Here is an 11,833-nt window from a genome sequence, read left to right on the forward strand (position 1 = left end):
AGATGTCCAAGTAAATTTATGGATGTTACGATGTGGGAACATTGTACTTTTGACAGTAAGATTTTTTGATGTGGCAAAGTTTACTACTCTAACTCCATTATCATTACTAATTTCATGCAAACTCTAATTCTCAATTGTTGGTTTGAAAATGTCTTCCCTCCCTACTTTGGCATTGAAATCTCCTAACAAAGTTTTCATGGGGTACTTCGGGAATTTATCAAATACATGTTCTAGTTCTTCACAGAATCTATCCTTTATGTCATCAATTTTATCTTCTGTTGGGGTATGAACATTCATAACAATGATATCACACCAGCGACCTTTTAGTATTATATATGATATGCTATCACTAACGAACTCTACCCTCTTAACTGCTGATATGATTCTCTTATGTATGAAAAAACCTGTACCTAATTCATGATTTTCATTCCCCTTTCCATAGAAAAATGTATATTCGCCTGCTGGTGCGATGCCATCTTCATCCCATCTGGCCTCCTGTACTCCTGCTAAATCTAACTTACATTTTAAGATTTCTTCTGCCACTGCCCTGAGCGAACCTGCCCTGTACAAACTTCGTACATTCCATGTTCCAAATCTCATATCCGTTTTCATTAGCTTAGGTCGTTTATCCAAGGAATCAGTCCAGGTCCGAGGCTTTGTGTTCATTTTTGTAACATACTGATTTTTTGTGGTGAGGACTTGTTAGCCCCACGCCCAACCACCAAGCTGGAGGGCCACCCTTTGTTGGCTGTCCATGACTGCTTATTCAATATATTCACAGCTACCCTCCAAAACTGGAGGGCGTCTCCTCTATCCGCAACCTGAGGACGTGCACTGCCATGGTGACAGGGAACCACTTAACATGGAATCATTATTCACTAGTCAACTTATCATTTGATGCTATTTATCTGAGCTATGGATAGCACTGTAAAATTAACCATAAATAACAAAATATCAAAACTGAACAAATTCACTGCCTCCAGTGAGCTCAGAAAATTAATAAGCCATTAGATTACATGCGGACTCATAAATTCACAAATAGCTATGAAACAGTTCAACTATGCTATTCACAACAGAAACACACCAAGTGTCACACTTGAGACTAGTTACCAGTTCTGCTTTATATTGGGGTTAAAATCCTGGCCCGGAGACTAGCTATTCTGACCAATGTTTTCTATTTTTTAAGGCAAATTATCTATGAAGTTTATCCTGGTTGCCTGAATTCTCAATAATAAGGAGTTTACTGCATTTATACAAATATGGTAAAACGGGATGAGAAATAAGAACTTTGTTACACTGATACACTAATGCCACCTTTACTGTATTAAGCAGATTTGTAAATGTAAACATCCTACTGTAGTGTTTAACATGGTGAAAAATAAACAGTTTTAAAAATTTAAGTAACACTTAAATTAATTGGTCTATCACTCCAGGAAAGTATGGACTTACATGGACTGAAAAATGATTAAACTGTTAATAATAAAACAGGTCCTTGTTGACATGAAGATCAAATTAATTTAGGCATATTTTAAGCTGTCCTCCAAACATCAAGTTCAGAGACAGAAAAGACATTTGTTTTCAATTATGGGGACAGCACATATTGTGTAGCATCTCAGGATCTGTGAGGATAATTATGAAATGTACGAGGAGTGTTCCGTATATAATGCCTCATATTTTTTTAAAATGAAAACTACAACAGATACAGACAGCATAATAATGCAGTTAAATAGAGCAAAATTTCAGCTACTTACAGGTATTTTTCCTCATAATCACCACCATTCGTTATGCACTTTTGCCAGCAATGAACAAGAGCCTGTATGTCGTGCCTGTAAAAGTCTGCGCCAGCAGAGGCTAGCCACTTTCTTACAGTTGAAATGACAGCATCACTGTCTGGAAAATGTTTCCCACGTAGTCCATCTTTCATAGGCCCACAGAGATGGAAGTCTGAAGGTGCTAAATCGGGGCTATAAGTTGGATGTGGTAGGACAGTTCAGCCAAGCTTTGCAATGTGCGCAGTGGATGCCAAACTGGTATGGGGTCTAGCGTTATTGTGTTGCAAGCAAAAGGTTGTCTGCTTCTCTGGCTTGACTCAGGAAATGCGGGCTTTCAGCTTAGTCAGCGTCGTCTTGTAGCATTCAGAATTGACAGTCTCACCAGGCTCCAGGAAATCCAACAAAATTACACCCCGCCTATCCCAAAAGACCATGCACATCACTTTCCTTGCCGATGGCTGTCTTGAACTTCTTTTTTCTTTGGGGAATCTGGATGTCGCCACTTCATGGACTGTCTTTTGGATTTCGGCTCGTAGTGGTGACACCACATCTCATCTCTGGTGGCGATGCTGTCCAGAAACCTATCACCTTCAGCCTCAAACTGGTGCAACAGGTCCTGACAGAAATCCATTCGATGAGTTTTGTGGTCCTGTGTAAGCATCCACGGGACCCACCTGGAATAAACTTTGTGATAATCCAGTTTCCCCAACATCATTTCCAATGCATTACAGCCGATATTAAGCTGTGCACACAGTTCCCTGGCCGTTATCTGCCGATCTATATGGATGAGCTGATCGAGGTGCTGTTCATTATGAGGAGTGGCAGCTGAGCAGGGATGCCCATGGTGTGGCTTGTCGTGCACTTCACTTTCGCTATTGTTGAAACGCCTCACTGTGCTGACATCCACTGTATTGTCTCTGTACACCTTTAGCAAGCGTCGATCGATGTCAATGGGTGCAATTTGTTCGGCGTGAGACGTTCAATAACACATCTCTGTTTCGTACGCACTTTTATGTCAGACGCCATTTTGGTAGACTGCTCTGCTGTTGCTATCTGTCACATGACAACCAAACTAACAGTACATTGGTGGGAAGGTTCAACCTTTACTACACCACCACCAACATCCAGCTCAGACGTTACATATTAACACAAAAAAAAAAGGAGGCATTATATACAGAATGCCCTTCGTAAATGAAGTATGACGGGAGAAATAGTTTTGGCCAATTTAAAGTATTATTGTTAATGTTAATTAATTATGTTAATTGTGGGCCGGGATAGTGTAGTAAGTATAGTGACTAGCTCCGGGCTGGATGACCAAGAGGTTGGTGTTCGAGTCCCAGTAGGGTCAAGAATTTTCCCTTCTCCACATCATCCAGCCCGGCTCTGGGGTCCACCCAACCTCCTATCCAATGGGTAATGGGGGCTCTTCCCCGGGGATAAAGCGGTCAGGGTGTGAAGCTGACCACTCACTTCCAACTAGTGCCAAGGTCAAGAGAATGTGGATCTATACACCCACTCCTCCACACGCCTTCATGGTGTAGTGCTTAATTAGTTAAGCATAGGGACAACATTTTGATTTTAATTTGCAGGCTCAAACATATTAATTTATAATTACAATGTTTTCTGTTCATAGAAAATAGTATTTATCTCCATAATACTGTGGTAGTCACTAAACATTCTCAGCAGTCAGTGAGTTACTTCATGGAATGGAAGTAGATAATAAGCCTCAGAATTACTTTTTTCATATGTGAACTGAATACTACAAGTATACTAAGTGATTTGTGCAAAATGATAGATTTTACAGAAATTTCATAATTTTGTATACATCTTCAAATTTAAGTCTTTATAAACCTATGAATAAAGTGATTAATATTTGCAACAGAAATAGTAACAGCAGCCTTTTCTTAATGAATGTGTTGTGGCCTCATTATGACTTTCAAAGTTGAAAATTAAAGCTAAGAATGAGAAAATTTGTATGCAATTAATAACTATACAGCGTTCTGTGTCATTGCACATATGTGAGTGAGGGGTATGTGGCTGATTTAGAAAAAGAAATGTATGAAAACAATGTGCATGGGAATCTAACCAGTTGTTTTATCTTTGGCAGCACACAGGCGACATCCATCTTCATCTTTCATAAGACACAATCGGCATTTCTTATGCCCACAAGAGTCTTCAACTAAACGAGCATGTGGAGACTTGATAGGTCTATGACACTGTGGACAGGCTTCCATAATTCCTGTACTGAAATAATGAAATAATTCTATAGTGTTCAGTCAACCATATAGGCACTGCTGGGTTATTTTACTGGGGGGAGGGGGGGGGAATTGCCTAATTCATTCATTTATTTTACATTCCATAGATCCACAGTAGAATGGGTAGGATATGGAACACGTCAACTGGTACATATATAAAAGACAAATAAGCCAAAAAATAGAATAAAATAAAATGATGACAGAAATATAAAAAGTTCTATTACTAATAGTTTTAAAACTTTGTGACAATAAACATAGTTTATTAAACTATATATATATATATTCTTTGGTATGTCACGGACTTGAAATAGCCTTAAATTGAAGATATTCATCAGTGGAATAAAAATAATGTGTATAAAGAAAATGTTTTAGACAGGCTTCAAATTTCCTTGGATTATGAGATATATCTTTAATATGTGGAGGAAGATTGTTAAATACCCTAATACCCATACAGTACACTCCCTTTTTGTAAACTGTAAAATTTACTTAGGCAGATAAAAATTATTTGATTGTCTTGTACCTGTATTATGCTTTTCTGAATTTAAAATAAAGAGATCCTTGTTACTGACCATAAGCAACATGAGAGAAAAAATATATTGTGACGCAAGAGGCAAAATTTCCAACTTCCTAAACAAATTCCTGCATGAAGCCCTGCTCCTACAGCCCATCATAATTCTTATTATTCTTTTTTGCATTGTAAATATTTTAAAACTGTGGGGTGAATTTCCCCAGAACATTAAGCCATAGCTTATGATCGAATTAAAATATGAATAATAAATAATTTTCAGAACATTGAAAGACATATATGACTTAATACTCCTCATAATATAACAGGCTGAACTCAGTTTTGGGATAATACATTCAATATCCATGATATGTATACAGTGGCCGTCTTGTAGTGCACTCAATTTCACCTGTTACTTCACGACATGTTTTAGCAACATAGTGCCATCATCAGGTGCCCTAATTATGCTAACCTATTGCATTGCATGCCATTATATGTCTTTATAAAATTATTTTAAAAGTATTTAAAAAGTGCATATTCGTCAACTATAATAAATTTACACACACTAAAACTTGTTAAGATTATTCATCTTATGTGTCTTAATTAAAACTTGTGTGTGGTTCTTCCACTATGGGGGTCATTTTTCTTATATTCTGTGTAAACCTGCAACGTGAAAAAAGGTACTTATTATCTTCACTTTCAGCTTCTATCTGTTATGTGTTGTATTATAATGTTTAGTACTCACCGTGGTTTGTGATGTGTGTTCCCTTTTTAGCTGTGAGTGTTGTAATGTTGGATGTGTGTGTGTCTTCGTATTGATTGAGTTACGACGTGGTAGGGGTAGATGTGGTGGGGGTAGGTGGTGAGGTTCTGTTATGTTGTTCTGTGTAAATTGTGTGTAATTCCTGAAATAGTGGGTTATATATTTCCTTATTTATATTGTTGACATGTGTGTTTTTCTTTGTTGTTCTGTATATATGATATTTTTCTGATGTGTTTAAATATTATCCTTTCTTATTCGTTGCTATGATATCCATAGTATTTTCTATTGTACCATTTGTCAATTTGTCAATTTGGCAAAATATAGGAATGGGTTTATCACATGGCTGCAAGGATTTATAATGGACTTCCAAATACAATCAAAATAATCTCAAATAATGCAGATAAGTTTAAAGCCCGTTTAAAAGAGTTTTTATTTGTGAACTCCTTTTATACATTGGAGGAATATTTCAATAGATGACAATGGCAACGTTATGCAAAGGGTAATTTATATATTTAACTTTTTAATTAGATTTATATTACAAACATATTGACAACTGCTTGATTTATAAGCAAGATGAGTTTATACTACTAGACGATTTCTATATCTGCTGGTTGTGTAACCGTGTAAGGATTTTATGGAAAGAATGATGTGAAATTACCAAGTAACTTCATTTTATCTGTAATAATACTTCTTATCTGATTAGTTGTCAATATTATTATCCATATTACTTATAACCATTATATTATATTGTATATTGATTACTGTGATACTGTGTAAACTTTTAAACTTGTTTTATATTGCAAACATACTGACAACTGCTTGATTTATAAGCAAGATGAGTTCATACTACTTGACGATTTCTATATCTGTTGGTTGTTTAAACCATGTAAGGATTTAATGGAATGTGAATAAATGAATGAATGAATGAATGAATGAATGAATGCATGTCCTGTGTTTAATATCGTTCTGAGTATCCTGTATTGCTGTTATTGTGTCTTATATCATGCATGTGTTCTTTACATCTGGTATTAAATTTTCTCCCAGTTTGTCCCATACATTCCATGGGGCAATCTAGGCATTTCATTCTGTATATGCCACTTTTGTTATATTTACTCGTTTATGACCTCTCCAGTTCAATGAATCATTTATATTTATGCCAAGGGTCTTAATATTAGACACAGTTGTTACTGGTTGATTGTTATAAACGATATTTACATCAACTGTGGATTTCTTTTAGTTTTAAAATGAATACAATAAGTTTTGTTAACATTTACTGAAAGTAAATTTGTTTTGAACCACTTATTTACGCAAGTGAAGGTGTTAGACATCTTATTTCGAAAGTCCCCTAAGCTAGAACCTTTGACTAGTATGCTTGTATCATCAGCAAACAAAATAGGTATAGCATTAGTGTCTACAATTTTGGGCAAATCATTAATATAAATAGGGAACAACAGAGGGCCCAGAACTGATCCCTGTGGAACACCATCAGTTATCTTTTCCCACGTAGAAAGATTTATTAGATTTAATTCCTCATTAGAAACCTGAGTTCTCTTGTATCTGTTATTAAGATATGATTCAAACCATAACTTAGCTTTGCCATTGACACCATAAAATTGTAATTTAGAGATCAATATATCATGGTTTAAACAATCAAACGCTTTTTCAAGATAAAAAAAAAATACCACCTACTAGAGATTTACTATTTAAAGCTTGCAGGGTTTCATTAACTAACTTATATATGGCTTTGTTGATGAATCTGCTCTAAACCCAAACTGTTCTTATGCTAAAATACTGTGATTACACAAGTGCACCTGAAGTCGATTATACATGGCTTTTTCAAAAACTTCAGAGAAGGAACTTAACACAGATATGGGTCTATAGTTGGAAATACAAGACCTATCACCTTTCTTAAACAAAGGTTTAACTACTGCATATTTCAGATGATCTGGAAAAATTCCCAAAGATATCAATTTATTACAAATATAAGTTAAAGGCGAGCTAATAAAAGAAGAGCTTATTTTAAGTATCTTAGTAGATATTCCATCATACCCAGAGGAATTTTTGGGTTTAAAAGATTTTATTATATTTTCAACTTCTTTAGACGATGCAAATTTTAGTTTGATGTTTGGAAACCTCCCTCGTTGGTGTCTCCACCTTATCGTGGTGAGGGGGTTTGAGTATGCCAAGGACCCTGAGAGCTATACCAGCGGTAGCGTAGCTACTGGCAGGGCCTCCCTTGCTGGACAGGTCAAAGGGTAGGCATCAGACGAAGAGAGACACCAAAAACTGATGCCGGAAGCAGCGTCATCAGTAGCGACTTGAAGCACAGAGCAAATGATGCTCGAGATGGTTCAAGTTCGTATAGCAGCAGGCGTGACCAGAGTGGTTTGAACGGCTGCTGTACTGCGATGTGGAAAGCAAATGGAAAAACTACCACATTATCACTTTTCCTGGATAGTCTCTTTCCAAAAACAGAGATACCATATATGCGAGATGTTTCCTCTGGAGGCAAAACAATCCGGAGGTAAACTACTCCCCCAATCGGATCTCCGGGGGGGAGTGTTTCTAGAGGAAATGTCATGCAGGCGTTACAACAAGAAAAAGTGCGAAGATCAGAAGAAACAGCATGGATACAAGATTGGAACATGGAATGTCAGGACCTTGAATCAAGCAGGAAAATTGGAGAATTTGAAAACGGAAATGCAGAAGAATGAAGTGTCTGTGCTAGGTGTCAGCGAAGTGCGGTGGAAAGGACAAGGTGAAATAAGAAGCGGTGATTATACAGTGTATTATTCCGGAGGTGAACGGGCTGAAAGAGGTGTGGCAATAGTGGTGCATAAAAGTGTAGTGAGGAGTGTTGTTAAGAAGATTGCTTGTAATGACAGAATTATTGCTCTGAAGTTAAAGGCGGAACCGGTAGATATACTGATTATACAAGTGTACATGCCAACATCAGAGTATGAAGATGATGAAGTGGAAAAAGTGTATGACACAATTGAAGAAATTCTTCAGGAAGATGGAAGAGGAGACACAAACAGCATCATATTGGGAGACTGGAACAGCATTGTTGGAGATGAACCATATCAGAATATTGTTGGATCACATGGACTAGGAAGACGGAATCACAGAGGTCAAATGCTTATTGACTTTTGTGAACGAAATGGATTGATTGTTACCAACACTTGGTTCAAGAAGCCAAAGAGAAGAATTTACACATGGAAGGCACCTGGGGATTGGAAGAGGCATCAGCTGGACTACATCCTTGTGAAACATCGATTCAGAAACAGTGTGAAGGATGTGAAGACGCTTCCTGGGGCAGACATTGACTCTGACCACAACTTGCTGGTTGCCAAGTTCCGAACCAGGTTGAAGAAAATTATAGGATTTCGAAAGCGCAGACCCAGATGGGATTTGGAGAAGTTATATGCTCAAAGACAAAGCGTGCAAGAGACTCTAGAAGAGAAACTCGGTGCAATTGAAGGTGAAAGCGGAAATGCTGAAGCGCAGTGGAACGATATAAAAGAATGCATGTTAGATACTATCAGTGATTTGGTAGGTAAAGTTGAGAAGATAGCAAGAAAACCATGGGTTACACAGGAGATGATGAGTAAAATGGAGGAGCGAAGGAAATGGAAGAATGTCAACAATGAAGAAGGCAGGAGGAAATACAGGAGACTGAGGAATGAATTGAAAAGAGCCACGGACAGGGCCAAAAAGGAATATCTTGAGAAGATATGTAATGAGATTATGGAATTTCAAAGAACAGGCCGTTATGATTTGATGTACATGAAGACAAAAGAACTAGGATGGAAAGAGAATCATGGGATTCAAAATGTTGGCATCGAAGACTCCCAGGGGAATAGAATAGTAGATCAGAGGCAAGTGCTGAAAATTTGGGAAAATTATATTTCAGAACTATATGATCGACCTAATCGGCCAGAAACCTTAGAAGTTGAACCGGAAGAAGAAGTAGATACAGACGAGAAAGGACCATATATTTTACAAAGTGAGGTGGAAAAAGCTATCAAGGAAATGAGGAAGGGAAAGGCTACAGGAGATGATGATGTACCTGGAGATGTGCTCAAGTTACTGGGAGAAGGTGGTTTGAAAACACTGACAAAACTAATGAACACCATATATGAAAGTGGAGAGTGGCCCAAGGACTTTACAGAAGTTACAATGATTGCCTTAAAGAAAAAGACAAAAGCTACAAAATGCAGCGACCATCGCACAATAAGTCTTATTGCACATACAGCAAAGATAATAGCAAAGATACTTAAAAGAAGAATTGAAAGGAAAATAGAGGATGTACTTGGAGAAGATCAGTTTGGATTTAGAAGAGGAAAAGGAACCAGGGATGCAATTGGGATGATGAGAATTATAGCGGAACGAACTTTGGAGATAGATGAAGAACTGTGTGTTTGCTTCATAGACTGGCAGAAGGCATTTGACCGGGTAAACTGGACCAAATTAATGCAGATCCTGAAAGAAACAGGTATCGATTGGCATGAAAGAAGATTGATTAGCAAATTGTACATGGATCAGAAAGTTAGAGTACGACTGGACAGGGGGGAGACAGGAAGTGTGCAGATTGGAAGAGGAGTTCGACAAGGATGCTGTTTATCACCAATTCTGTTCAACTTGTACAGCGAATGCCTTACCAAGGAAGCTCTGGATGGGCTCGGTGACTTCAAAGTAGGAGGGCAAATTATTCAAACTGTGAAATATGCAGATGACCTTGTGTTAATGGCTAAGGAAGAAACTGTGCTACAGGGCATGATTGATAGACTAATTGAAATTGGAAGGTGCTATGGCATGGAAATGAATGTGGAGAAAACAAAAGTAATGAAAATTTCGAGACAACCAACCCCAGTCACAATAAAGATAGACCAAAAACAAGTGGAGAATGTGAAATGTTTTAAATATTTGGGTAGCTTGTTAACAGATGATGGAAGGTGTACTTGTGAAATTAAATCCAGGATTGCCATGGCAAAAGCTGCATTTAGCAAGAAGAAGAATCTTTTTACCAGCAAATTGGACTTAAATTTGAGGAAGAAACTAGTGAAATGCTACATTTGGAGCATAGCTCTGTATGGGGCTGAAACATGGACACTTAGGGCAGTAGATCAGAAACATCTGGAAAGTTTCGAAATGTGGTGTTGGAGAAGAATGGAGAAGATCAGTTGGACCGATTATGTGAGAAATGAAGAAGTGTTAATTAGAGTCAGTGAGCAGAGGAATATCCTACATGAAATAAGAAAACGGAAGGCTAATTGGATTGGTCATGTTTTACGCAGAAACTGCCTTCTAAAAGAAGCTATCGAAGGAAAGATAGATGGGCGGATAGAAGTGACAAGAAGACGAGGAAGAAGACGTAAGAAGATGCTGGATGACCTTGGGGACAGAAGAGGATACTGTCATTTGAAGGAGAAAGCTCTAGATCGCATTAAGTGGAGGAATTGTTTTGAAAGAGACTGTGGACCTGTCGTCTTGACAGATTACTGATGATGATGTTTGGAAACAGAGTCTTAAAAGACTGCGATAAGTAATGAAGAGGAGTAATATTATCTGGGTTATGAAAGCTAAGTTCGTCATATTTATTAATATTTTTTGCTATAAATGAAAAATATTTATTAAACTCATTTGGTATCACTTGGTGGTTATTGACCAGAGTCCCTTCAATATTTAAAGTAATAATCTTATCTGTATTTCTTGCTTTGTTGGTTTCTGATTTAACTATATCCCAGATGGTTTTATTCTTGTTCAGGGATTTACTAATTTTGTCTGCATAATTAAGTATTTTTGCTTCCTTGATGACAGCAGGTAAAATTTTACAATATTTTTTATAGTAGTTTAAGAGATCTCGATTATTACTGTCCCTACATGCTATGAAAAGTTCTCTTTTATGTTTACATGAGGTTAGAATTCCCCAACTAATCCAATTATTACTATTCTTTTTCCCAATACTGACTCTCTTTAAAGGAAAGCTAGAGTATAAAATTTTCAAATTGGATTCTAGGAAGGAATTGTACATTTCATTGACATTATCTGTGGAGAAAACAGTATCCCAAGTTTCATAGCTTAATTTAAGGAGAAAGTCATTTATTGTATATTTGTTAATGTTTCTATTCAGCACAAATTTTTTAGTGGGTGGCCTTAGACTAAAGAATGTAATGTTATAGTCTGGGCATCATGATCTGAAAGCCCATTTATTATTGGATTTATGGAATAATTTCCACCCTTGGTAACATCGATAAAAATATTGTCAATAGCTGTGGCAGAATTATGTTGAATGCGAGTTGGAAATTTAACTACACTCATTAAATTATAAGTTTTGAGCAAGGCTTCCAATCGACTTTCTCTTTCACTGTCAACTAAATAATTTATGTTTAAGTCGCCACAAACAATGCCTTATGTTTAAGCTGTTTCAGAATATTTTTATACAAAATGTGATCAAAATCATTTTTAATAATATTTGGTACATTTCCTTCTCTTATTTAAATTTTTGTTTTTTCTCAAAATTAATTGGGGGGGGGGG

At 36.9% G+C, this 11,833-nt stretch overlaps 1 protein-coding gene across 1 annotated transcript in view; it reads right to left on the minus strand.

The window, feature by feature from the left end:
- The window catches only part of LOC111862323 (zinc finger protein 568), a 25,294-nt gene that overhangs the window by 12,765 nt on the left and 696 nt on the right, over window positions 1–11,833 (minus strand). The window contains exon 2 of the mRNA XM_023847613.2: window positions 3,859–4,016. Within this exon, the coding sequence (XP_023703381.1) occupies window positions 3,859–4,006 (148 nt within the window). The 5' untranslated portion in view covers window positions 4,007–4,016. The remainder of the gene's footprint in view (window positions 1–3,858; window positions 4,017–11,833) is intronic.

This window comes from Cryptotermes secundus, unplaced genomic scaffold (genome assembly GCF_002891405.2).
Source record: "Cryptotermes secundus unplaced genomic scaffold, Csec_1.0 scaffold408, whole genome shotgun sequence".
Classification (NCBI taxonomy): Eukaryota; Metazoa; Arthropoda; class Insecta; order Blattodea; family Kalotermitidae; genus Cryptotermes; species Cryptotermes secundus.